At 44.4% G+C, this 27,518-nt stretch overlaps 1 protein-coding gene across 4 annotated transcripts; it reads right to left on the minus strand.

Moving 5' to 3' along the window:
• LOC140392546 (cyclin-L1-like) lies at window positions 1-23,228 on the minus strand. Of its 4 annotated transcripts, none has more exons than XM_072477846.1 (11): window positions 22,987-23,227; window positions 21,402-21,476; window positions 15,278-15,387; window positions 11,545-11,665; window positions 9,381-9,445; window positions 6,857-6,956; window positions 6,208-6,312; window positions 5,983-6,124; window positions 5,059-5,179; window positions 4,643-4,735; window positions 1-1,379 (listed from the first exon to the last, which is right to left on the minus strand). In XM_072477846.1, exons 1-11 carry the CDS (start codon window positions 23,185-23,187, stop codon window positions 1,016-1,018), a joined length of 1,497 nt encoding a protein of 498 aa, XP_072333947.1. In that variant the 5' UTR covers window positions 23,188-23,227; the 3' UTR covers window positions 1-1,015. The 4 variants fall into 4 exon arrangements, with proteins under 4 accessions (XP_072333947.1, XP_072333946.1, XP_072333949.1 ...); XM_072477845.1 differs by having other exon boundaries at window positions 1-1,382; window positions 22,987-23,226; XM_072477847.1 differs by having other exon boundaries at window positions 1,227-1,382; window positions 4,639-4,735; window positions 22,987-23,228.
• Between the last annotated feature and the right edge of the window lie 4,290 nt (window positions 23,229-27,518).

A 27,518-nucleotide genomic window follows, 5' to 3' on the forward strand; every position in this document is an offset into this window, starting at 1 on the left:
TTAGTAAAAAAAATTTATTTACAGTATATGCATATCCAAATTCTATTTGTAGTTCATAAAACTTACATATTCAAGGCACATGTATGTTTGCTGCACTACATTAAAAGGCTTTTTTTATATACAATTTCTCCTGGTTTTAAGCAATTCATTTTACTTAATAGAACAGAACATGTACGCTTGAACAGACGGACAATTATCAGCTGCAAATAACCTTTCTTCCCCCTCAAAAAAAACCCTGAAAATCTCTTTACAAATTACAAGTAACCACATTATCTTAGGTACATTATTACTTCCCAAAGAAAAATGTTTAAAGTACTTTACATAACTACAAAGAGCATGGCTTATATCTGAGAAATACATTAGTGTATGCAGCAGCACAAAAAAAAGAGTAGCCATGTATTTTTTCTTCAAATCCATACCACTAAATCCAAGAATAATGGTTAGAATGAGAACAGTGACAGGTGGAAGTATTCAATCACACATTCAAAGAGGGATTTAAAAAATGTTTTAACTATGAAATTGGCACCCGACTGCACACCCTTTCAAATGTGCTGAGACAACAATGGACACTATAATTTTCAAGACAGATGAAACGGACAGTTTCAAGGAGGGATTTTGCTCTCCCTCCATTCCTCCAGGTGCATTGCACATATACTTCTGTTTACCATCTTTACAGTTAACAGGAAAGGAAATGTTAAATTTCATGTGAACACAAGCAAGAAAAAATAATTTATAAACCCTGAAACAATACAAAGCTGTGTAAACACAACCAAAGTTTATCAGAAAATATTTAATATGAAATCTATCAGCAGTTGGTAAGATACTATCAAAAAACTGATGTCAGCAGGAGCCACTACATCCGCCTTCAGAAACTACAAAACAAGCAGTGCAATTTACACAAACTAACCCTCAATACTCCAATTGAATCCTTTTAATAAAGACATATTTAGAGTTTGTATATAAATCCTGAAATAATACAAAAGTTATGTAAACGACAGAATGTAGGTACTATCCATCACCGTCGGTGTCTGCTGTGGCTAGAATGGCTGTTGTGATGTTTTGCAGACCTTTCATAAGATCGTGATCGATCATGCCGCCGCTCTCTGTGATGGCTCCTACTTTCTTTGTGCTTTCGAGAAAAATCCAAACGCTCTCGGGATCTGCTTCTAGATCTGGACAAGCTTTTACTGTAGCTCCTGCTGTGCGATCTTCTGCGTTTTTGGGAATTGTATTTGTATTCTCGGATATCATCATATTCCTTGACTTTTGGCCTGCCAATGTAAGGTGAGCTTCGTTTGTGCCTTTGTGCAGGGGAATCACTACGGCTTCTTGAGTGGCTGCGTGATCGAGAGCTGTTGGATCCAGAACGACTCCGTGTTCTTCTGTTTGCAGGAAGAGCAAAAACACCCCAAAACACAGATTAGTACTCACATAACATTTCCCCCCCACCCAATTAAGGGACAATTTAGCGTGGCCAATCCACCTACCCTCTACATCTTTGGGTTGTGGGGGTGAAACACATGCAGACACGGGGAAAATGTGCAAACTCCACAGACAGTGACCCGGGGCTGGGATCGAGCGCAGCGAGGCAGCAGTGCTAACCACTGTGCCATGCCACCCTATGAATGGCACACTGCTGATGCTTGCCAGCTTTCCATGTTAATCGTCCTTCTATATAAAAGTTTGCTTTCTTACACCCCTAAACAGCGGCTGAAGTCTTTCCAGAACATGATTTGTTTCCTAATGCTTTTTTTTTCAAAAAAGGAAGAACTGTAGAGATATGACTTACATAAGACTTTACCTGAAATTGGAAAACTTCAAAGGATTGCCTCTTTTGTTTATCTACAAATTTGCAAGATAATTGTAATGAAATCCAATAGGGTTTTATGAAAGCGGATTGGTAGAAAAATTGTCAATCCATCTAATATTGGAAAAAAAGCTTGCTGACATATTGTTTAATAAAGCTCCTGTGAAGCACCATGTGATGTTTTATTGTGTTAAAGGTGCGATTGTTACAATCCCAGTTGATGTTTTAAATGGAAGGGACGTTCTCAGAATGGAATCCTGGCTCAAAAGACCGTAGAGTTTATATTTCTTTATAAAACGTGGAGGAACAGTCACAGGACGGCTAATTAGTTTTAACAAGGAGAAAAACATTTAAACAGGAAACAATTAGATGATATAATGCACCTTAGTCCCCCACCCCATAGCCAAACAATTACACACAGGTTTTAGGATTAACATGGATTACAAAGTACTTCCTAATCTATAATAGTCTCATTAACACTGTTAAGAACACGAGTGTGGGCAAATGCACTCTCCACACTGAATGCCAAGTGAATGTTCGTGGATGTCTCCTCAGAATCCCGCCGCCCACTCCCCCAAACACACTCCAAAAACTTCTCATAAAACGAGAAGGTGGGCGGCACGGTGGCAAGCACTGCTGCCTCACAGACCCAGGAACCCGGTTCAATACCAGCCTCGGGAGACTGCGCAATATCTCCCAGTCCAAAGATGTGTAGATTAGGTGGATTGGCCTTGCTAAATTGTCTCTTAGTGTCCAAAAGGTTAGGTAAGGTTACTGGGGTAGGGTGGAGACATGGGCTTAAGTAGGGTGCACTCTTTCCAAGGGTCAGTGCAGATTGGTGGGCTGAATGGCCTCCCCTTCTGCACTGTAAATTCTATGATTCAATGAGGGCAGCACAGTGGCTAGCACTGCTGTCTCAGCACTAGGAATCTGGGTTCGATTCTGACCTTGGTTGGCTCTCACAGTGTCTGCGTGGCTTTCGGCTGGGAGATAGAAGGGAGCTAACATTTGAGTCTGGATGATTCTTTGTCAAAACTGAAAATAGGGTCAGATTTATACTGGGCTTCTTAGCCTTGATTACCCCCATTTACATTTCCTTTGTCTATGTCCTCGATATCTTTGTCAATCTCCACCTATCACTGGTCCTCTATCCAACCCCCCCCCCCCCCCCCAAACAATATAAATCTGACACTATTTCCAGTTCTCTCCAGCTTTGACAAAGTCATCCAGACTCGAAATTTTTGCTCCCTTCTCTCTCCACAGATGCTGTCAGACCTGTTGAGATTATCCAGTATTTTCTGACTTTGTTTCTCCTGGCTGAATTGAGAAATGTTCACTTCCCGAGACCCTGTCCCCAACTGCCCACAAATTCAGCTAAAACTAAAAAAGCTCAACAGCCATGGACAACGGAAGAGAAAAGGGACAGCATTAAACTAAAATAAATGAATTAGAAAAATGCAACAAAACAAAAAAAAAAAACAGGAAATATACAACACCTAGGCACCACACCTAGGAAGGATATTCTGGCCATCGTGGGATCGGAGCATAGGTTTACAAGAATGATACCTGAACTTCGGCGTTACGTAACATTGTATAATCGGGGTTACGATTATACAAATTAGGCCTGTTTTCTCTAGAATTTAGACAGTTAAGGAGCAATCTGAACAAAGTCTTCAAGATATTAACAGGAAAAGAAAAAGATAAACTGTTTCCACTGTTTGGGAGATTCTTGAACAAGGGACAGAATCTAAAAATTAGGGCCAGACATTAAAGCACTTCCATACACAAAGGGTGGTAGAGATTTGGAACTCTCTTCCACAAATGGCAATTGATGCTAGACCAGTTATTAATTTTAAATTTGGGATAGATAGTTTTGTTAAGTAAAGATATTAAGAGATATGGGTTAACAGGTTTATGGAGTTAGGCTCAGATCAGCCATGATCTCACTGAAGGTTCGAAGGGCTGAATGGCCCACTCCAGTTCTTATGTTCTCTACCTTACAAGGCCTCAGTTGCTAAGCAATGCATGCCTCTGCTGACCTATTTATTCCTCACACCGTAGCCCTCGAAGTACAATAAAAACACAGTTGGAACTTAACATAAACATTTTGACCAACATGAATCTAACTATAGGTTTTACCCTTCCAAGCACAAACATTAAATTAAACTCACTTAAAACTATACTTTATTTTTAATGTTTACCAATATAAATCCCTAAAACGACCTTGTTTTCCTAACATTATACAAGCTGTTGTTCAAGTTCTATCAAGACAGATTACTACCAACTGAGTTACAGACTGAGTACAGAGTTACCGACGAACTTGACAAACATCGCAGAAAAACAGGGTCTTGTTTCATATATCAGCCAGAGTGATTATTTTTCTGTTATGTGCAGACTACAGCACGACAGAAAGTAACATTTCAGGGCAACACGGTGGCGCAGTGGTTAGCATTGCTGCCTCACGGCGCCGAGGTTCCAGGTTCGATCCCGGCTCTGGGTCACTGTCCGTGTGGAGTTTGCACATTCTCCCCGTGTTTGCGTGGGTTTCGCCGCCACAACCCAAAAGATGTGCAGGGTAGGTGGATTGGCCACGCTAAATTGCCCCTTAATTGGAATTTAAAAAAAAAAAATTTTAAGTTAAAGTAATATCTCTAGTGTAGTGAGTCAATTACAGTAACAGGGTGTTGTTTTGTTCAATGCTGTAATATGACCATGCTTGGTTTGCATATATACAATGGTTCAGACTGATCTTTTGTACAAGCACAAGAGAAATGTCTGGCACAGGCAGAGGAGACAAGTCAATGAAATGCCGACACTTTGATTTGTATTACCTACCGCCTCCTAGGAGAATGCGATCTAGAGCGAGACCTTGAGTAACTCCGACCTTTGCTTCTACTTCTACTTCTGCTACTTTTCCCCTTTTGAACACTAGAAACAGAAGTTATTTGGGGATTTTAAAATAGGCACCCATATTCACGACAAAACAGACAATGTTTCTCGAACAAAAAAACAGGAGGAAATTCTATTTCTACTGCACTGTGCAATTGATGACTCCTACAGGAAGCCACAGGGCCTCTTCTCACAAGAAGCAATTTTACTGATACCAGACAGTAGTAGCATCTTACAGAAAATGTAACTTTTTAAATAATTTAAATCTGGTTAAAGTAGTAATCATGTATCTTCGCTTTTCTCAAACTACAAAATACGGTGCAGCATTAAAGAATATTGTATGATATACATTCCTTACTCACCCATTAAAGGGACTAGTAGATCGAGGCCATTTTTCTTCCTCGTCAAGTTTTCTTCTAGCGTTTTTCATTACCTGAATAGATAGTGGTGACGGTTTTTCAAACTTTCCATCCTTGGGAGAATCTATAAAGCACAGATCATTTGGAGAAATATTAGTGAATCACAATGGAACAAACGTATTTGAGGTATTCAATCAGGTCATGGTCGATGGAGTCTCGTAACTCCACCCGCCCACCTTGGTTTTGTTACACTCACCCAACAATATCAGATTTGAAATTTTCAGTTGAACCCCAGACTGAACAGTTCTTCGGAGGGAGGGCATCTTATCAACCCCAATTATTTTAATCATCAACCACCACAAAATTCAACAAAATCAGATTACTCAGACATGACCCATATTAGCCGATTAGGATGGATTTGCTACATGTCCAAGTTCTCAATCATTTTGTTCTTGAAGACAGGCTCTCTTAACCTTCCCACCACCAATAAATTGCCACCAATAAACTGAGGTCTCAAGCAAGTTAAATGTTTTTGCCCTTCCTTAAAAAGAATGACAGCTGCAATTTAATACAAACTAGGAGCAGGAGTAGGCCCCTGAGCCCTTCATACCTGCTCCACCATTCAATACGACCAGGGATGATCTGATTGTAACCTCCATTCCATATTCCTAAACCTAAAAAGGTTCCCAAATTTGGAGAACTTGGAAAATTAATGTATTTGTAATTTCCCCACCTAAATAGTACACCATAGGTCGAAGCAATGGTTCAATTAACATTTAGTGCAGCGAGTGCTTTAGAAGTCGTTTGATTAGTCAATACAAAGATATACAAACAAATTATATCACATGAATTTTGAATAAGTGAGGTGACTAGTAACAAAACGAATGGCAAATTTAATTTTACTGAACATAAAATAAAAGTTTGCACCTGGTTTTGAGGATGGCGAGAAACTAGGTGGAGCATCTAATGCAGGTGTACCATCTGGGAGAAGACCTTTGGCTTTAGCTTTAGCTTCCTGAAGAGCCGCCTTCCGCTTTTCAACTTCACTGTCAAGCTGTTCCAAATTTGCCTGCAAGAATAGTTAACATTTTAAAATTGAGAACAAACTCAAAAAGAAAGAAAATACAACCAATTTGCATCTCAGTTCCAAACCTTTTTTCTGGTATAGAGTTTTAATATTTTCACACAGATTTCCTTCATCTCTTCTTCACTTGTTCCAAACAATAGAAACCAATGGGGACGATTTGGGAGTGGAATCTGCAAAAAGTTAAGACAAATTACATGACCATCTAATTCAATTATTAGGATTCAGCTTTCTTAATGCAACCAAAATTACTTTCATGTACTTCATTCTCAGCAGTCACGTTTTCGCGAATAAACTGATCTATTTTTTCCCAATATCACGGAAAAGTGACTAAAACATCAAGTAGAAAGACAACATCCAAAAACTTATGCCTCTGTTAAGAAGCTGCACCCAGGTACTTCTAATAATCCCAAATGCATGTAGAGTGAAAGGACTCAGATTTTGTCTGTACTCCATTTGCTGGTCAAGGCAATACGGTCTCCATTTTTAGGTGCAGCGTGGAGGGGGAGATTTTTTAAAAATAGTCAGGCCTTCTAACCCCAGTGATTTTGGACTTGATAATGATCATGATTCCCATCGACAGTCAGACGCACCTGACCCACATGAACTCTGGCTACTTGGCCATGATACTGAACAGCTAGCCCAAAACCTTAGAATATTCCAGCAAAAGGCAGCACGTGTCATAAAAATGTGTACACTTGTAGGGAGTTCACCAACCTCGAGTGCCCTAGCAGCCAAGTAGATGCAGGCGCAGGCAATGGTCTCTGGATGGTACCGGACAAACACATCTGTCCGCAGGCTGTCATTCATATAATTCCTGAAATAGACAACAAAAATGTTGCGGCAACCCACCCAATATGCTGCTAATTTCTGAGTGTAACTGCTTTAGATGAAAATTTAAAAAGCCACACAGGGTTCAAAATGCTCAATTTTGTGTTATTTTTGTAACAACCAAAAGTAGAAGAATAAATCCAACAAAAATGAATTAAGTTAAAGAATCTGGAGATGACCAAGAATTTTAGCCAAAGATGCAGATTGGTTTGTCCATAAGAAATTAATTTAGATCAAGCATCGTTACAATTTATTACTTGACTAGATATTAAAGCTCAAAAGCAAAATGACACATTGCCATGGATAACACCATCAGATAAATAAAGCTTTGCTAAGTGCCAATTTTCTATCTACTCTAACATCTTGAACAAATGCTTTACCAAATGCAGATTCTACATGACACGCAACTTCTCTTCTTTCAAACAGGTAGGCCAATATAAATTGCAGATTTTTCCAAAGTTATCAATGTCACTTTGTACTGGAAATCCAGACACTTAGAGATGAATTAAGTCTCCCAGAACAACATTGTGCCCCCGAGAATTAGTATTCTAAAAGTGCATTCTTTCATACAACTCCATTACGGAGACATTCAGAATCGGCTTCAATACGGTACAAGAATTATCACATTGACTTCAATGATCAGTTCTTCGCAATGAAGAATACATGGACAGTTATTCATGAAATGATAATGTTTACTAAATATTCAAGTGTAACCTTGAAGCATCTTTTATTTATGGAAAATAATCTTTAATGGCAATTTATTCTTCCACAGATACATTGGATAAGCCATTAATAAAAAACTGCACAAATAAGCATTTTGATCCCTGTATGGTAAGGAACATAAAAAAATAAAAAACGCAGAGAACCCATTTTAACCTCCATGCTGTTCTACTCACTGGCCTGCTCTCGTGATAAACCAATACAACTCAAGCATGCAATGTAAAATTAAGACATACTTAAAAACATCCATATTTCATGAAAGTCTTGAGATAATGATCCATGCTAGAATATCTGCACTTCTTGTCTCCTTGATCACAAACGCATGTAAATCGCAAAAAAAAAGTTTTTCCATGCACCAGCAATACTCCAGTCACTGATATCTTCTCAAGCCTGTACAGATCAAAGATCAATAATGTGACTCGATTCTTTGAACACTTGAAAATCGGTCTTTTTCCAATCTTAAGGGCCATGCAATCAAATATTATGGAAGTACTCTTCTTGGTAATTGCCGCATTTGATGCAAGTACTTAGTGAAAGCATTTTCAATGCTCCCCAGTCTTCTTTAATGACAACAGCACAGAATAATTCTTCTTGCTCATAGTCCCAGTGTTCAAGATTCAGCCAAATCAGAAATTGAGAAGCTGCAAGATATCACAGGTGCTGCACAACAGTCAAAAGAGTTTCAACAGTCTCGTTAACAGTCTTTGATTAGGTTTTCTTCCATTACAGCAATTAATAAAAATAGACCATTACATAATTGTTTACAATAAAACATTTTGAAAGCTAGTATAATATATTAACATTAAAATTACGATAGAAACATTACTTTTAAAATTTAACATTTTTAATTTATAAAACAGAAATCAATAAATTTCTACATATATTAAACACCGTTTAACACAAGAAGCAGTTGGCCAGTTACTATATACCACCTCTCACTAGACAGTCAGCCTTCTTGGAGGAGAACCTGCAATGGATTGGTTCAAAGTAGCAGCCAGTTAGGGCCATCCTGGCATCAAAGTGCTTGGAGGGCAGTTCAGAAGTCTTAGTCACTTACCATCAGGGTCTACCCTTTGATCGAAAGAGTAGAAAAAAGAGAAGTTAAAATGGGTTCTCAATTAAGCAAATGCTACACCAGCCATAAAAAGACCAGTGAGCAGAAATATGAAATGTTATCCTAGTAAGACTTTTACATAAATTAGGTAGTGCATGTTTGAAAAATAAGATTCAACAATCTAGCAAACCACATTTCCCCCCCCCAATCCCTAAATTGACAGCACCTTATCTCTGAAAAATGGAATTAATGTAATTGAACAGAAGTTGTTACAAGTACGTTAACATGTTCTCACTTCTGCTAAGATAGACTCAACAAGTTAACTTTGCACTTGTTTCCCATATGGTAACTTCTGATCTTGACTTTGCACCAAGGGAGATGATAACAAAGAAAAGGATCTTTCCACAAAATGAAAGAGTCACCATATACATTTCTGAAGTGCTTGGATCAGTCACTTTGAATGCTATCCTGCATTCCCTTGCTGACAAGACCAGCAGAAGCCTAATTAAAGGTTGCCAGCCTGCCCACAAGCCAGGGAATCGTGCAGAGAAGGACTGGGGAGGAGAAACATATGGATACATATTTCTGCCACTGTCTTTGCTGGTCATCTAAAAAAAACAAAGAAAATCAACTTACCATGCAGTCTGGACCAGAGGCCGGTTACGTTCACATTCTAACACCTGAAGGTACATAACGATAATCTGGAAGATACAGGTTATAGAGTTACAACTGAACTTCATTTAGTCTTTAGAGGGAGAGGCTGTAAACAGAACCTAAGTAATACACCATTAACACTGTCCCCATTTTTCACTTCAATTGACTAGATTTTTTTAAACCCAAACTGCTGCAGCATATATTGAAATAATTCCCAAGTGCCACATTTATCCTCCAAGGTACAGGTTTGCAAAGGCTCGGTGAAGTCAAATTGTTCCTTTTTCATAAAAAAAAAACTCAGTCCAAATATGTTAAAATCTCCTGTTGCAGTGTAAATATAATAGCACGCACAACAATGCATTTCTTCAGGAGTATTATAGCCGGTAGCTCTGGCAGTAAAGCACAGAACCAGTCAAGACTTCCAATTAAAGCCTAGAGTGACATTTAAGTCCATTTACTCTCATTTGAATTGAGAGAGAGGAAAAGTGCACATTATCAAAGCTGTCCTGATAAACAGGGCCTATTTAATCCATTATTAAAAGGACTTGGTGGTGCAGACCGACGGCAACAAAATGATAATACTGTACTACAAGTTTCTCTTTCCCCAATATTTGTTAATTTCAGTAGTTTCCCTCATATCAATGGAGTGGCAAAACAATTTCCCTAACACTATAAAAGTGACTAAAACGTGTTAACCAACAATTTGGTTTTGAGAGGGTTGAATTCTAAGTTACATACACACTCCCACTCGATTCCTTCAAATGCAAAAACATTGCCAGCTCTATATTCAGCCACCAAATAAATATATTTTCTGCCAGAAGCAATGAGAGCAAAGACTTGGTCCTTGCCATCTCTTCATTGTCCCATGCCCTTCCAAGATCCAGTATATACTGAAGAATTTACTTTTAAAAAGTGTTGCTAATGTATGCAAAAATACAACCGTAAATGTAAACCAGTTTATAAAATAACACTTTCAATACGCAGTGGGAAGATTTGTAGCCCAAGCTTTCTGATACAGCTGACGTGCTTTTCCAATGTTTAAATTGGCTTTGATTCCAGATGTTTACAGTCCCAACATTCAGGACCAGGAAGAGGTCCAATGGGAATGAATAAAATCTCTACTGCATTATATCCACTGGGCCCCGATAACCAAAACATGGCTCTTCAGCCGCTGTTGGTGGAGATGAAATGCTGTAGATTATTTCTGAATTGCAAGTTCAATACCAAAAAAGTACCAGAACTATTTGCTGAACATCAAATGAACTGTCCAACTTATTGGGTTTCCATAATTATATAAAAATTACATGATTGGTTCTTTACAGGCCTTCCCTTTGCTTCAATCTCGAACTGATAGGAGAGTCAAGTAACTCAGTGTAATTCCAGGAAAACAGCACTTTCGCAGCGTTACCCCTCAAACAGACATCAAATACTCAAATCCAATGGAAGGTCATAGACCTACATCGACAGCCATACCTTTCTTTCAGATGCAGCCTAAACTGCTGAGCTTTTCCAGCATTTCCTGATTTCATTTCAGATTTCCAGCATCTTCAGAGTTTTGCTTTTTAAACCAAGTACTCCGTATCGCCCAATAAAACCCAGTGTCCAGATAGGTTAAAAACAGTCAAAGTTCACAATAAAGCAAGTTTACCAGGAGAGGCTAGAACCCATAAATTCTGACTAATGCTCACATAGTAGGATTTTCTCCAAAATTGTCAGGATTGTTGTAACCTTTAAACGAAGTAACACAAGAGTGCCACCATTGCAATCAAAATGCATTTAAACAAATACATGCTTGTCCCTTTTATGTAGCAAAAATTAGTATTCCTGACACTGTGCTGGAAGTAGCACATCGCTGGAAAAATAGTGCAGCATTGCTTGATTAATCACTGGGCTTGATTAATCACTTGTATAAAAATCTAAGCTGGGTCAATCACATGACAGAAAATTAAATGCTCAACTGAAATAACCAAAAGCTGTAAATCAATCTCAGTCTGTGTCTTTGAAGATCTTGGCTCACTGCTGACAAAAGGGACGAGGCCACACTGCTTTAGACCAAGCTCTGCTTTCAAAACTAGTGCTCAAGTGAATAGAATAAAAGGTTTAGTAAATAAGGCTATATCTCAAACAACTGGTTAAACTGACGAACCTTGTGAGGGTGCTTGACATGAACACAGAATCCCAGCTCTTTTAGCACTCGTCTTTCTGCCTTTATGACTTGATTCTTTAGATTGACATAACTCTGGTCCAAAAGAAGCGGCACAGGAGATCTAACATAACAGAAAATCATAACAATTCAAAACACTGATCTTTATGCTAACACTGGACATATCAATCAATATCATATGATCATATTAACTGGGCTCAACATTTCAGGACGAGAATTTCAACAAGTTCTCAATTGTCAAATCTTGTTTTCATGCTCTCCCATGAAATTTACCTTGTGTTGGATTTTTCCATTTAAACACATCTTTGAAAGTTTTTTAAGTGACTGAATATAGTTGATCTTAATCTCAATGATATGCCCTTCATATTTCAAGACAATTACCAGTACAGTAATCATACTCGGTCAAACATAGTCAGACACTCTGAAGCAAGTAGCGAATGGAAGTTAAAACAAAAAAATCACCCCTTTGACAATTATGATTATTAAAATCAGCTATTAGACATTGAATATTTATCAGATAGACATCAGCTGATTGTGGTAAAGAACCTGAGAAAACAGGTTATGCCTGATAACTGGTTTTCAGGAATTGCTTCATGAGCTAGAGTGCACTCATGGTAACCACCCATTTCAAGAATATGGGTTAAAAATAGGATCCATGCACTGCTTTTAGAAGTAAAGTTCATGCGCTAAAATGAGCTATTTCTTGACAGAGAAGCAGACTTTGGAGATGTGGTGACAGTTAGCAGGTATTCTTATTAACATAGATTGCAACAGGCTGAACAACAAAATGACTGTGGTAAAGGATCTTTCAACTGGAGTACATAAATCAAGGGTTTTTTGAAAATATTTTTAATTTGATTTGTAACATTAAGCATATATAGAATCATAGAATTTACAGTGCAGGAGGCTATTCGGCCCATCGAGTCTGCACCAGCTCTTGGAAAGAGCACCCTACCTAGGTCCACACCTCCACCCTATCCCCGTAACCCCATCCAACACTAAGGGCAATTTTGGACACTAAGGGCAATTTAGAATGGCCAATCCACCTAACCTGCACATCTTTGGGACTGCGGGAGGAAACCACCGCACCCAGAGGAAATCCACTCACACACGGGGAGAACGTGCAGACTCCACACAGACAGTGAGCCAAGCCAGGAATCGAACCTGGGACCCTGGAGCTGTGAAGCAATTGTGCTAACCACTATGCTACTGTGCTGCCCATACAACCCAACTAAGGAAAACAACACCCTCCCGGCAGCTGATGGTAACAAACTATTCAAAATGTAGTATAAACAAACCCCACTTCTTGTAGAACCCCTCAGAATTAACTTGACGTTCTCCAAATACAGGAACTCCATCAAATCTCCCAGCCATACTGAGGCACAGGGTGGAGACGCTGAGCTGACCTCCACCCCAACAGGACCCACCTGTGAGCAATCAGCAAGGCAAAGACTAAATCATCTGGCCCCGCTCCTGTCTGCAGCTCCGGCAAGTCGAACACTCCAAATATGGCCCCCGGGGGACTGAGCTCCAAATCCACGTGCAAGAAGATTGCTGACTTGGTGCTAAAAAACAGCCTCCAAAATCTCTCCCAACTTCGGGCAGGACCAGAACATACGTGCATGATTGGCTGGCCCTCCCACACCGCTCACAAATGTCCTCCAACCCCTCAAACAACCGGCTCATCCTTGACTTTGTCAGGTGCAACCTATGCACCCATCTGTAGCTTTATCAGCCACAGCCTTGCGCACAAGGTGGAGGTGTTCAGCCTCCACAATATCACATTCCATATTCCCTCCTCCAGCTCTTCCTCCCGCTTCATAGAATTTACAGTGCAGAAGGAGGCTATTCGGCCCACCAAGTCTGCCCCGGCTCTTGGAAAGAGCACCCTTCCCAAGGTCAGCACCCGGAGGAAACCCACGCACACACGGGGAGGATGTGCAGACTCCGCACAGACAGTGACCCAAGCCGGAATCGAACCTGGACCCTGGAGCTGTGAAGCAATTGTGCTATCCACAATGCTACCGTGCTGTCATAGTTTGAGGATAAGGGGTAAACCTTTTAGGACTGAGGTGAGGAGATAGATCTTCACGCAGAGAGTGGTGAATCTGTAGAATTCGCTGCCACAAAGTAATTGAGGTGAAAATAGTGTAATTTCAATAAGGAATTAGATACAGCTCTAGGGGCAAAGGGATATTGGGGAGGGGGGTGGGGGGGGAGACGGGATCAGGGTATTGAACTTGATGCTATCCACAATGCTACCGCGCTTAACCTTGACCCACTCCAATGACACCCTATACTCCTCCAACATATTCGCATAAATCGCTGAGATGACCATCCCCCACCCCAATCCAACAACTAGGAAAGCATAAAAGTCAGGAAAACTTTCTTTGCGTATATCTAAAGGCCTTCCCCCACATCCTCCCCGTGTGTGCGTGGGTTTCCTCCGGGTGCTCCGGTTTCCTCCCACAGTCCAAAGATGTGCAGGTTAGGTGGATTGGCAATGCTAAATTGCCCTTAGTGTCCAAAATAGCCCTTAGTGTTGGGTGGGGTTACTGGGTTATGGGGATAGGGTGGAGGTGTGGACCTTGGGTAGGGTGCTCTTTCCAAGAGCCGGTGCAGACTCGATGGGCCGAATGGCCTCCTTCTGCACTGTAAATTCTATGATTCTATGATAATCCAAACTTCTCCATCTACTCCTCCAAACATGTGAACCACCGTTCAAGAAATATGTCCTTCATCTCCATCACCCCCCGCTCCTCCCATCCCCGAAATCTAGCATTCAACCTCACTGGTTCAAGCGCGTGATTCTCTCGGATCAGCATCAACATCGACCCCGACCCCAACCTAAAGTGCTGCCAAAAGTGTCTCCATGTCGTCAACGTGGCCAGCACCACTGCACTCCTCAAATATTTCCTTGGGGCGAACTGGAGCGACGCTCTTGCCAGCACCCACAACCCTGACCTCTTACAAGAGACTGCCTCCATCTTCATTCACAAATCCTCCAGCTCCTTACCCAACCCCGTACCTTCACGATGTTCGCTGCCCAATAATAATACAACAGGTTTGGAAGGCCAAACCCCCTGACTGCTACCCTCTCTGAAGCAACGTCTTCCTAATCCTTGCTACCTTACCTGCCCAAACAAATGACAAAATCATCTGTTCCACCCCCATAAAAAACATTAAATCCAAGTTATTTAACTGACAGTACTGTATCAGTAAACAAAACCAATCGTGGCACGGTTAAGAAAATAATTTTCAGGGCAGTTGTCAGGGAATGCTATATTTAGGATACAAATCAAATATTGGAATTTTCTCAAAATTCAACTAAAGCTCAATCATTTTCAGTTCCAAGGCAGCTGAGAAAAGCAGCTCTTTCGGTATCATAGAATTTACAGTGCAGAAGGGGCCACTCAGCCCACTGAGTCCGCACTGGCCTTTAAAAGATCACCCTGCTTAAGCACATATCTCCACCCTATCCCTGTAACCCCACCTAACTTTTTTTGGACACCAAGGTCAATTTAGCATGGCCAATCAACCTAACCGTAGCACCCGGAGGAAACCCAAGCGGACACAGGGAGAGCCAGGAATTGAATCTGGTACCCTGGAGCTGTGAAGCAACAGTGCCAACCACTGTGCTGTTGTGCCGCCCACGGTAATTGCATTATTCACTATTTGAGCCATGTTTTATGGGCACACGCCATTTGCAACTTACTTCTTCTCCCTGAGTTTTCGCAAATGGTGAAATACATTGATGACATCCCGAATGCGCCGAGGATCTTCTTCAATTTTAGATGCCAAATGAACGCAAGCCATTGATAATATCTGTTGCGGGGAGAAAGATATATTTAAAACAGCAATTTTTAAGTCACCTATTTTCTTGTATTCCAAATGTATTTTGTAACTCCAGTGGGTGTTTATTTAATCATTTCTTGTTTGAACAAAGAAAGGTACAGCACAGGAACAGGCACTTCGACCCTCCAAACCTGCGCCGACCATGCTGCCTTCTAAACTAAAATCTTCTACACTTCCGGGGGTCCGTAACCCTCTATTCCCATCCTATTCATGTATTTGGCAATTATGACAGACAATGACGGCAGGTATGTAATGGCAAGTGGTAAGCTGCAAGGGGAGAGGGTGGTGCTGGTCAACGTGTACGCCCCGAACTGGGACGATGTGGGTTTTATGCGGCGCATGTTGGGTCGGATCCTGGACTTGGAAGCGGAGGGCCTGATAATGGGGGGGGGGGGGGGGGGGGTCTTTCTTTATCACGGTGTTGGATCCAGCACTGGACCGTTCCAGGTCTAGGACGGGTAGGAAGCCGGCGGGGGTTTATGGACCAAATGGGAAGGGTGGACCCTTGGAGATTTGCACGGCCGGGGGCTAGGGAATTTTCATTCTTCTCGCATGTTCATAAGGCCTATTCCCGGATCGACTTTTTTTATTATGAGCAGGGCGCGGATAGCGAGAGTAGAGGATGCCGAGTACTCGGCGATAGCCATTTCGGATCACGTCCCGCATTGGGTAGACCTAGAGCTGAGGGAGGAGAGGGACCAGCGACCGTTCTGGCGCTTGGAGGTGGGGCTGTTGGCGGACGAGGAGGTGAGTGAGCGAGTCTGAGGAAGCATAGAGAGATACCTGGAGGCTAATGATAACGGGGAGGTCCGAGTGGGGATGGTCTGGGAGGCGCTGAAGGCGGCGGTTAGGGGAGAGCTGATCTCCATTAGGGTCCACAAGGAGACGAGAACAGAGGGATAGGCTGGTGGGAGAGATGGTGAGGGTAGACAGGAGGTATGCGGAGGTGCCTGTTGAGGGAGAGGCGTAGCCTCCAGGCCGAATTAGACCTGTTGACCACTAGGAAGGCGGAGGCGCAGTGGAGGAAGGCCCAGGGGGTGATTTATGAATCTGGGGAAAAGGCAAGTCGGATGCTGGCGCATCAGCTTTGGAAGCGAGACGCAGCTAGGGAGATCGGGGGTGTGGTGCGGACTGGGGTTGGCGTCAATGGACTTTTGAGGAACTGTATCGGTCCGAGCCCCCACTGGAGGGAGGGAAGGTGGGCCGCTTTCTGGACCAATTAAGGTTCCCGAAGGTGGAGGAGGGACTGGTGGCGGGATTAGGGGCCCCGATTGGGCTGGAGGTGCTGGCCAAAGGGATAGGGAGCATGCAGGCGGGGAAGGCACCGGGGCCAGACGGTTTCCCGGTCGAATTCTACAAAAAATATGTGGACCTGTTGGGCCCGTTGCTGGTTAGGACCTTCAAGGTTTGCCCCCAACGATGTCCCGGGCTCTGATCTCCTTGATCCTGAAGCAGGACAAGGATCCCCTGCAGTGTGGGTCTTACAGGCCAATTTTGTTGTTAAATGTAATGCCAAGGTGCTGGCGAAGGTCTTAGCCACAAGAATTGAGGACTGGGTGCCGCAGGTGATCCACGACGACCAGGCGGGGTTCGTGAAGGGGAGGCAGTTGAGCGCGAATGTGCGGAGGCTCCTGAACGTTATTATGATGCCGGCGATCGAGGGGGAGGCGGAGATAGTGGGGGCGATGGATGCTGAGATGACCTTTGATAGGGTAGAGTGGGGGTACTTGTGGGAGGTGCTTAAGAGGTTCGGGTTTGGGGAGGGGTTCGTCAGGTGGGTTAGACTGTTGTACGAGGTCCTGATGGAGAGTGTGGCCACGAACAAGAGGAGGTCGGAGTACTTCCGGTTGCATCGAGGGACGAGGCAGGGATGTCCCCTGTCCCCCCTGCTCTTCGCACTGGCGATTGAACCCCTGGCTATGGCACTGAGGGAGTCGAGGAACTGGAGGAGGTTGGTGCAGGGTGGGGAGGAGCATAGGGTGTCACTCTATGCGGACGACTTGCTGCTATATGTGGCGGACACGGTGGGGGGAATGCCGGAGGTAATGAGGATACTCAGGGAGTTCGGGGATTTCTCAGGGTACAAGCTCAACATGGGGAAGAGCGAGTTGTTCGTGGTTCACCCAGGGGACCCACTAAAAAGGGCAGAGAGGAGCTTCAGGTATTTGGGGGGCCAGGTGGCCAGGAGCTGGGGGGCCCTGCATAGACTTAATTTCACGAGGCTAGTGGAGCAGATGGAGGAGGGGTTTAAGAGGTGGGACGCGTTGCCGCGGGGGGGGGGGGGGATCTCGGAAACTTACCAGGTGATGCAGGAGGAGGAGGGGGCCTCGGTGGTGGAGGTGAAAGGTAAGGATGAGCTGGGTTTTTTTTGAGGGGGGGGGGAAAGAGAGAGAGAGAGAGAGACGACGACGGGACAGGTGTGTTAGGTGCTCCCAGAGCCCAGCAAACCACACACATATGGTCTGGGCATGCCCAGCGCTGGAGGAGTTTTGGAAGGGCGTAGCAAGGACGGTGTCGAGGGTGGTAGGATCCAGGGTCAAACCGGGTTGGGGGCTCGCAATATTTGGGGTTGCAGGGGAGCCGGGAGTGCAGGCGAAAGAGGCCGGTATTCTGGCCTTTGCGTCCCTGGTAGCCCGGTGAAGGATTCTTCAGTGGAAGGATGCGAGGCTCCCAAGCGTGGAATCCTGGAGCAACTATATGGCGGGGCTTATTAAATTGGAGAGGGTGAAGTTTGCCTTAAGGGGATCGGTGCAAGGGTTTTTCAGGCGGTGGCAACCGTTCTTGGACTTCCTGGCGGAACGGTAGACAATGGTCAGCAGCAACCGGGGGGGGGGGGGGGGGTGAAGACGTCAATAAAAATTATTCTTTTTTAAAAAGGATCTTCTGAAGAATCCATAGTTACCACCCCTTATTTTTGGTAGGTCTGTTCAGAAACTCCATTTCATTGCACATCAGCTTTACAAGTACCAGCAAGCAGTTCAGACGACATGTGATAATAGACAATGAATGGCAACAGGCTACAGAACTTGAGTTGTGCCAGTATTCAATCCTGGCTTCATCCAATATCTATACATTCAGGTTTTCCAGTAAGTGTAATTAGATGGCCATCAGGAACAAGAACGATGGAAAAAGTACTAAATGAAGATGAAAATAGGGAAACAATGTCCAAACACGATGCAAGTGAAACACCATGTGCACACTTTAGAGTCTTGTGTAAAATTTAATTATCCAAGTAATCATGTTAAGATAATCTGCTATAGCATCTACACTAGATAATTCCAAGACACTTACTGTCAGTATTAAACTGCAGGGTGGAGTTAATATTTCAGCTCAGTCAAGGGCCTATGAAATAATAACTCCACATATACATTGCAATTATATATTATATAACATAAGCAAACGTAACTAGACAAATGTAACCATGTGCAGCTTGACAAACAGTTCTGATGGGGAGTCAGACTCAAAACGTTGTTTTCTCCCTAAAGATTCTGCCAGACCTCCTGTTTTGTTTCAGATTCTAGCATCCGCAGTATTATTGACAAATAGTGGCTATTTGAATCAAATGTAGCATATCTCACATGCAGCAGAATTCACCATTATAGCTACCACTAAGATTATATGAGGAAAAAATTGGCAATTGTTTCTGTTTAGGACATCCTGAATCACCTAAACAGAAATTCTACATATTAAAAAATGTGACATATAGCACATGTCTTGGGATTTCAGGGAGGTTATCATAGAATTTACAGTGAAGAGGCCTTTGGCCCATCGAGTCTGCACCGGTCCTTGGAAGGAGCACTTTACTTAAGCCCACGCCTCCGCCCTGTCCCCATAACCTGACCTAACCTTTTGGACATGAAGGGGCAATTTCACATGGCCAATCTACCTAACCTGCACATCTTGACTGTGGGAGGAAACTGGTGCACCCGGAGGAAACCCATGCAGACACGGGGAGAACGTGCAGACTCCGCACAGAGAGTCGCCAGAGGCCGGAATTGAACCTGGATCCCTGAGGCAGCAGTGCTAACCACTGTGCCACTCAGCATGTGTATTACATGGTGGTAAAGCCTGCCCCACATTTCCCCCACAAATTCATTATAGTTGCCTTTTGCCTTTCCAAACTAGATGGTTCTATGGTAGAATGTCCTTTGGGGGAAGGCAGTGGCAGAGTGTCAGTGACTCGTAATCCAAAGGTCCAGTCTAACGCTCTGGGCTCAAATCCCACATTGAGTACAGGAGCAGGGATGTCTTGCTGCAATTATACAGGGTCTTGGTGAGGCCACACCTGGAATATTGTGTGCAGTTTTGCTTTCCTTATCTGAGGAAGAATGTTCTTGCTCTAAAGAGACTGCAGAGAAGGTTTACCAGACAGATTCCTGGGATGGCGGGACTGAATCGGTTAGGATTGTATTCACTGGAGTTCCGAAGAATGGGAGGCGGGAGTCAGGGGGAATCTCAGACACCTATAAAATTCTAACAGGACTAGACAGTGTGGATGCAGGAAGGATGTTCCCGATGGTGGGTGTGTCCAGAACCAGGGGGTCACAGTCTGAGGATAAGGAATAGATCATTTAGGACAGGGGTGAGAAATTTCTTCACCCAGAGTGGTAGGTCTGTGGAATTTGTTACCACAGGAAGCAGTTGAGGTCAAAACATTGCAAGTTTTCAAGAAGCAGTTAGATGTAGCACTTAGGGCGAAGAGAATCAAAGGATTTAGGGGAAAGTGGGATTAGGCTATTGAGTTGGATGACCGGACATGATCATAATGAATGGTACAGCAGGCTCGGAGGGTCGAATGCCCTCCTCCTGCTCTCATTTTCTACGTTCTTATAACAGGTGGTAGAATTTAAATTCAATAAATAAGAAAAAAATCAACAATGTAAAAAATAATCTGGTTGACTGATGTCCTTAAGGAAGGAAATCTGCCATCCTTATCCAGCCTGGCTGACATGAGACTCCAGATCCACAGCAATGTTGCCAACTCTTACACGCCCTCAATGATCTAGCAAATCACTTAGTTCAAGGGTTATTTGGGACAGGCAATAAATGCCAGCCTTGCCAGGGGCACCCACACCCCATGAATGAATATTGATTCCAAAAAGCACCGCTTCCTATGACAACATAACATTGCGCTCCAAAGTGAAAATCTGGCTCTCACTCCCCTATATCTGCTTCTCAAAAGACAAATTAATCTGAGTGGCCTGCAAAATCATTCCTTCCAGCAGAAAAATGCAGATGGGGAAGCTCATTGTACATCTACCCAAAAAGAAAATGAGAAGCAAGGAGAAAAGCTCCAACACAGAACAAAGAGTGTGCATTATCTGACTTACTGAGAGCAATGGCATAAAGATGTGCATGAAAAAAATTACAAATCTTGCATATAGTTCAAGCTGTGTCACAATTACTTCCCAGAACACTCTCATCATATGACTCATTGCAATCGGTATGGGAGAAAACCTGTTATTGTATATGCAACCCCAGAACACTGTGACTCATTGCAAGCAATACTGTAGAAAACCGGTTATCGTATATGCAACAGATTTAGAGGGGGAAATCTGCTTAAAACCAGATTTCCAAATACAACCACTGAAATCATCAAGCAAGATTTTGCAAGTTTTAGTATAAAAACGGGAATCCAGTCTCATAGGTGTTTTGACAACACTGACATTATTGACATCTACTCAAGCATCAATTAAGTGGATTTAACATTTTGCTAAATTAGTTTGCAGGAGTTCCACTATTACAGATTTGCACTAATTTAGGTCTGACAATCAAAGTACACAGTTGAAACTTAGATACTTCACAGGGAAAGGGAAGCTTTCATCAGGTTTGTCTTGCATCCCTCCCAAGAACAACTCTGACTGACAGGAGCCATGAGCATCCTCCACCCCCAACTACATTTAAAAAACCATATGTAGATAATACATTAGACATTCTGAATATTCCTCTGGAATCCAATTTCAGTTCAAAATCTTTACACTTACCTCCATAGGATGCTTCACAAAGGATTTTGAATAAAAGAAGCGCTGAAATAAAACTTGTCCAGTTGCCATTGCCACCTAAATCCATGAAGAGAACACAATCAGCCTAGCAAATTCAGGTGCCTTTTATTCAACTTTCAGTTTCAGAACGGAAACCATGATACAAGTCAATTTGCATCATTACTTTTCTGGTTAAATTTGATAATTTAGTTCATGCAAATTTACAAACTTGAAAAATGGCTCTTTTAAACCTTTTCTTTTCAATTTTCAAGTCACTTTCATTTAAGCCATCCTTCGTTGGAACATTTAAATCTTAATAGTGGCATTCGCGTTATGGTACTGAACAAGCAAAACAAAAAGTTCAAATTAAATCCCAAAATACGTTGCATGATTGAATTTGATACCTAATAAACTGCGAAAAGTGACTGAACAGCTGGACTACCTTAACCCCCAGAGAAAAAAGAAACAGCTGTCCGTGCCTGGTCTGGCTACAGAGATTTGAATCCTGAAACGGTTGACTTTCAATGCCCTGTGAAGCAGCCTAACGGGCCACTCACAAAGGAAATTGCACCGGTACCACAACATTTTCTCAGGATAAGTAAAAATGGGCAATAAACGTAACCATGTCAACAATAATCGCATTACAGGAGAAACATCTAAAATCTAAGAGGAGCATCAACACTAAAAAGTATAACAATTTTCTGTGGTCCATTTTGATTATTAAAATTCATATTTTGTCCTTTCGAATTGTTTTATTTCATGAAATATTCCAAGCCATATTATTGAATAAGGTCCAATTAGTCAGTGGTGATCACGACTAGCGATTTGAGGGAAGGAAATTAATACCACCACACAATGGAGACTGGGAGGAAAACATACTGGTGACTCATGCACACATGTTTTGGCATTTAATATTGTGATGAAGGACTAAACATTGGTGCGTTAAACGTCCACGTCTTTTAAATTCCCGGAAAGGGAGGTGGGGAGGCAAAAGCTGGGGAAGAGGGGCTCCCACAACGTGATTGGGAGACAGACCTTTGTTATTTCGACAACACGGAAATTGAAAAATGATCAAGGAAGCACAAACAAAAAAGAATAAAGAAGGTAAAGCCACAAAAGAAAACAACGTGGCAATTATAATTTCACCTGGATCTATATTTATACAGTGAGACCCGCGCGTCAATCCGGTCTGGAAGGAGGTTTCTGAGAACCTACAAAGTGGCCTTGACCTAATTTCCTGTTTTTCACAGAGACAACGACGCCAGCACAAAGACCCGAGACTATTTTCCACAGCAATTTAAAAAGGGCGGCGGCACGTTTCTTCAACAATTTAACTGGGACCATTGTAAGCTGGAGGAGCTCAGCAGCTTCAGTTACTCCGAGGGGCCGCCATTCACCATCTCTTCTGTCCTTAGTTTGGCGATCACAGCCCCCCCCCAAAAAAAAAACTAAAATACAGAGAAATCAGGGTCCTAAACAAAGCTTCGCTAAAACACCCCCGCAACTGGCGGTGTCGCCCGATTCCCCGAAGCCCACAGGCAGAGGATGCGAGGCCCGTTTCCTCGCCGAGCGGCCTAGCCGGGCCTACCTGAGGGAGTTTCAACAAGATGCCGGCGGCTTGGATTAACTCGCATCCCACTATCCTCAGGTCGGTCTCCACCTCCAGGTCCAGCCCGTCGGACACGGAGGCCGTGAGGAAGAGTTTCTCCTCCGAGATCAGGCAGTTTTCCAGGGTCAACGCGATGCTCGAGTACAGTTTGTCGCCGATCAGGATCCCGCCGGCCGCCATTTTGTCGCTCGATCCGCTCCTCGCGCCGGCTGCCTCCCCGGCCGCCTCCGTCACTTCCGGTCCCGCCTCCTCTGCGGCCCCATTGGTCGATCCCGACCCGTCTGTCCGGCCCGCGGGGCCGTCAATCACCCGCCGCCATCGCGGCCGCCTCTTTCATCTGGGCTTCCACCTGACGGACGGACGGCAGCTTCTCGCTGACTGACTCCGAGACGTGGTATTGAATATTTCCACATTTTAACATTTGACGCGATGGAGAAAAAAAAAGTAAGATACGCCCCGGCCCTGAGTCATCACATTGAGGTGAAGCGGATGACGCAGGTCGAAAATAGGTTTCCCCTCCCCCATCATTCAGAGGCGTTTCATGGTCAGAATTAACTGCAGTGTTTGGATTGAAAACAAGTAAACCGTTTTGGTAGAAGCACTAGTACCAGAGGATACGCTGCAGCTAGGAACAGGAAGTCATTTAACCCGTACCCTAGCCTGTTGATAGAATGTGTTGGAGCACAGAAGGCCATTCAGCCCGCTGTCTCTGTGCCAGCTCTCTACAAGAACAAGTTGCCTCCCTCCCCCACGTCACACTTTTCACCCTGGCCTTGCAAGTTCTTTCCCTTCAAGTGCTTGTCCATCTCCCTATTTGACACTCTTAGAACATAGAACATTACAGCGCAGTACAGGCCCTTCGGCCCTCGATGTTGCGCCGACCTGTGAAACCACTCTAAACCCCATCTACACTATTCCAGATCACACTCAATTGCTGCACAAAATGGTTCTTCTCCCCCCCCCCCCCCCCCCGATCATTTTACCCGTGGGAACAATTTCTCTCTATTTACACTGTCTAGACCCCCTCAGTTTTGAATACCTTTATTGAATCTTCCATTAACCTTCTCCAATCTATCCATGTAACTTAAATCACTAAGGTAGTACAGTGGGCAGCACTGTGGCTTTACAGAACCAGGGTCCCACGTTCGATTCCCGGCTTGGGTCACTGTCAGTGTGGAGTCTGCACGTTCTCCCCATGTCTGTGGGTTTCCTTCGGGTGCTCCGGTTTCCTCCCACAGTCCCCCAAAAATGTGCTGTTAGGTAATTTGGACATTCTGAATTCTCCCTCTGTGTACCCGAACAGGTGCCGGAATGTGGCGACCAGGGGCTTTTCACCGTTAACTCCATTGCAGTGTTAATGTAAGCCTACTTGTGACAATAAAAAATATTTATTATTAACCTTGGGTCATTCTCATGAATCTTTTTGAACTCTCTTGAAAACCTGAATATCTTTGCTGAATTCTGATGCCCAGAATTGTACACAATGCTCTGGGTGAGACAAAACAAGTGTTTTCAAGGTTCATCATAACATCAATTTTGAAGTTGTGCCTTGTCCATCCATGTCTACATGCAGTAGTAAGATCATGTTTGTTGTGCAACTCAAAAGACCTTTGGTGTATATCTCTTAATATCTTTGATGAACAAAAATCGATCGGATTTGAAATGATCAATTCATCTAATATTTGATGCCATTTGCAGAAGAGGTATTATGCTGCCGGAACAGACCCCAATAGCTGTTAACTACTAGACACAAACCCCACCCAATATTTTATTTAAATTTTGTAGGACTGTGAGGAATGGATACCATGTTCCAGGAGTGGTTTCACGCACAAAAAGTGGTATGCTATATTAAAACAAACTGTATTACTAACACAGTATTACTCACTTTAACATCATAAAGACGATAGCTTTCAATTACCAGTTAAAAATGCGCAAATCCGGGGTGGCATGGTGGCGCATTGGTAAGCAGTGCTGCCTACGGCGCTGAGGACCCGGGTTTGATCCCGGCCCCGGGTCACTGTCTATGTGGAGTTTGCACATTCTCCCCGTGTCTGCGTAGGTTTCACCCCCACAACCCAAAGATGTACAGGGTAGGTGGATTGGCCACACTAAAATTGCCCTTAATTCGAAAAAAAAAATAATTGGGTACTCTAAAATTTTTCAAAATAAAAGAATGCTTAGATCCATAGAATAGAATCCCGACAGTGCAGAAAGAGGCCATTCGGCCCATTGAGTCTGCAACCCTCTGAAAGAGCACTCTACTAGGTCCACTCCCCTGCCCTATCCCTGTAACCACATCCTTGGTCTAAAGGATGTCCTCCTCAGGCGCATCTATTCTTTCCGATGCCAAGCTTTCATCCGCCTGGCCTGGAAGGAGATATTAGAAGGGGGGTTCGAAGCCTCCCATTAAGGGGCGACTTTCCGGATATTTTGGTCTGTGGATGGCATGCGGTGCCATACCTGCAAGAAGGTGGAGCACCTGTGGAAGAATTGCTACGCCTCCAAGCCACGACAGACACCAAGGTGGCCGCAGTTCGCACCGCTGTCCCCTCCTCCTCCACTGATGTTACCACCCCACCCCCACAAGGGGACACCACGCTGGCGCCTACCAACCAATCGGCTGCCGCAATGGAGGAGGGACGGCATCCGCGAGGCCTGTAAGAAGGCAAGGCCGGGATCAGCTCCAGAAACCCCGACTCCATCTGCCTGGAGAACCTAGCGCCCTGGAACTCTGGATTGGGGGCTACTGACACACCTTGCCTCGTGAACACTCCGCCTCATTTGGGGCCCATTGACGCCTCAGCATCGGGTATTGGGCCCGGCGTCGCTAGAGCGCGGGTCAACAAGGGGGTGTGGCAGTGATCAGCGAAGTCACGTCCTCAAGGCAGAGTGTCGAGGAAGTGGGAGGCGTGTGAGGATGGAAGTTTCCCCGCGCAGGCCACCCCCTGTAAGCAAGCCACCTCATGCTCTCCCCCCCCCCCCCCCCCAACCCGGGTGCGTGAGGGTGTCGTTCCGACCCCTGCCCCTCGACATCACCCCCCGCAAGAAAACTGAAATGGTTAAACACACCTTAACTCCTGAGCTGTCGCAGCCCCCCCCCAAGCAGGACGCCTCGGTGCCGGGTGTGAGCAGGTCCCCCAAGGCCTCTACCCTCTGGCCCAGTTCCCCGCGAGGAGCCCGGGAGGTAGTCGACTGTCGGTGTGGGGGGGGGGAAGATGGGATCGAGGCCGACCCAGGGCTAGTTGGTGGGTCCGTGCCACTCGCTACACTCAATGTGGTGGGAGACTCGGTCCCAGGTGGCGACTGCCCGGAGGAGGACGTTTGCTTGGTGAGGGATATAGGGTAGGATTTTGAGTCCATCTGTAGCGAACCGGTGGACTTCCTCGTGCCCAACACTGAGTCGCCCCCTCATCCCCTGAGGGGAACTCCAGGATTTTCTGTATGCAAACCGCGGTCGCCAAAACCGAGTGCAGCTAGCCTTCGACCAGTAGTCGGGCATGCACTGGTCATGAAGTCTTCCCACACCTCCGATAAAGAGGCGGGAGACGTGAAAGCAACTGAGCAGCGCTGGCTGAAATCTTTCCTTGCCGGACTCCAGAGGGACACGCGTTCCTCTGCTCCCTCCGAGCACTAAAAAGGTGACGGTGAAGGTGGAACTTTACTGCTGACATGGAGGTGATCTTAGCCAGCCTCAACATCAACGGCAGTGGGGCGCACTCTGCAGGTTCCAGAACTTCTCAGTCTGCCGGGACGGGAAGTAAGCAGTGTGCTTCCTGCAAGAAACCCACAAAGCTCCAGGTGACGAAGCCACATGGCTCCTGGAGGGACCTCACATTTAGGCAGAATGGCTATCTTGTTGGCCCCACATTTTCAGCCGGAGATCTTGGTGGTAAAGGAGCCAGTGCCAGGCTGGTTGCTGCACTTGTCAATACGCTCCCCGGTCTGGCCAGCATCAAACGACTTTCTTTGAGCAAGTGTCCACTCATCTTGGCACCATCGCCGCATGCGGGTGTATCGGCCTGGGGGCGGATTTTAATTGCGCCCTCGGGACAAAGGACTGCCTCGGTACCCAGTGCAGCTCTTGTGCGGTGGTGAATTTAAGGAACCTGGTCGGATTCTTTGACGAGTGGTGTACCCTCCCTAATGACTCCAACGTCTTCACCTTTATGAAGCCTGGGGTAGGAGCATCCATAATCAACCGCTGCTACATTTCCATCCACCTGGTCCAAGACTGGTCCATCATTCCCAGAGGGCTGATCTCTCCAGCGCCTTCCTGACCCTTGATCAGGGGAAGGCGTTTGACAGGGTAGATAACGAATATTTATTCGGAACTCTGCACACATTCGGGTTCGGGGCGCATTTCGTTGCTCGGATCCGACTTCTGTACACTGCCACAGAGTGTCTTGTTAAGGTTAACGGATCCCTGATGGCGCCTTTTCACTTTGGGAGAGGAGTGCGTCAGGGCTGCCCTTCTCTGGTCAAGTCTATTCTATTTGCGTGGAGCCTTTCCT

This window comes from Scyliorhinus torazame, chromosome 16 (assembly GCF_047496885.1).
Source record: "Scyliorhinus torazame isolate Kashiwa2021f chromosome 16, sScyTor2.1, whole genome shotgun sequence".
NCBI lineage: Eukaryota > Metazoa > Chordata > Chondrichthyes > Carcharhiniformes > Scyliorhinidae > Scyliorhinus > Scyliorhinus torazame.

Coding starts and splice junctions, on each gene's coding strand:
- LOC140392546 (XM_072477845.1), bottom strand. CDS start 23,187: ATGGCGGCCGGCGGGATCCTGATCGGCGACAAACTGTACTCGAGCATC. Junction 6,313..6,856: donor TGGCTGCTAGGGCACTCGAG/GTTGGTGAACTC, acceptor AACTTTTTGCAG/ATTCCACTCCCAAATCGTCC. Junction 6,125..6,207: donor AACTCTATACCAGAAAAAAG/GTTTGGAACTGA, acceptor CTATTCTTGCAG/GCAAATTTGGAACAGCTTGA.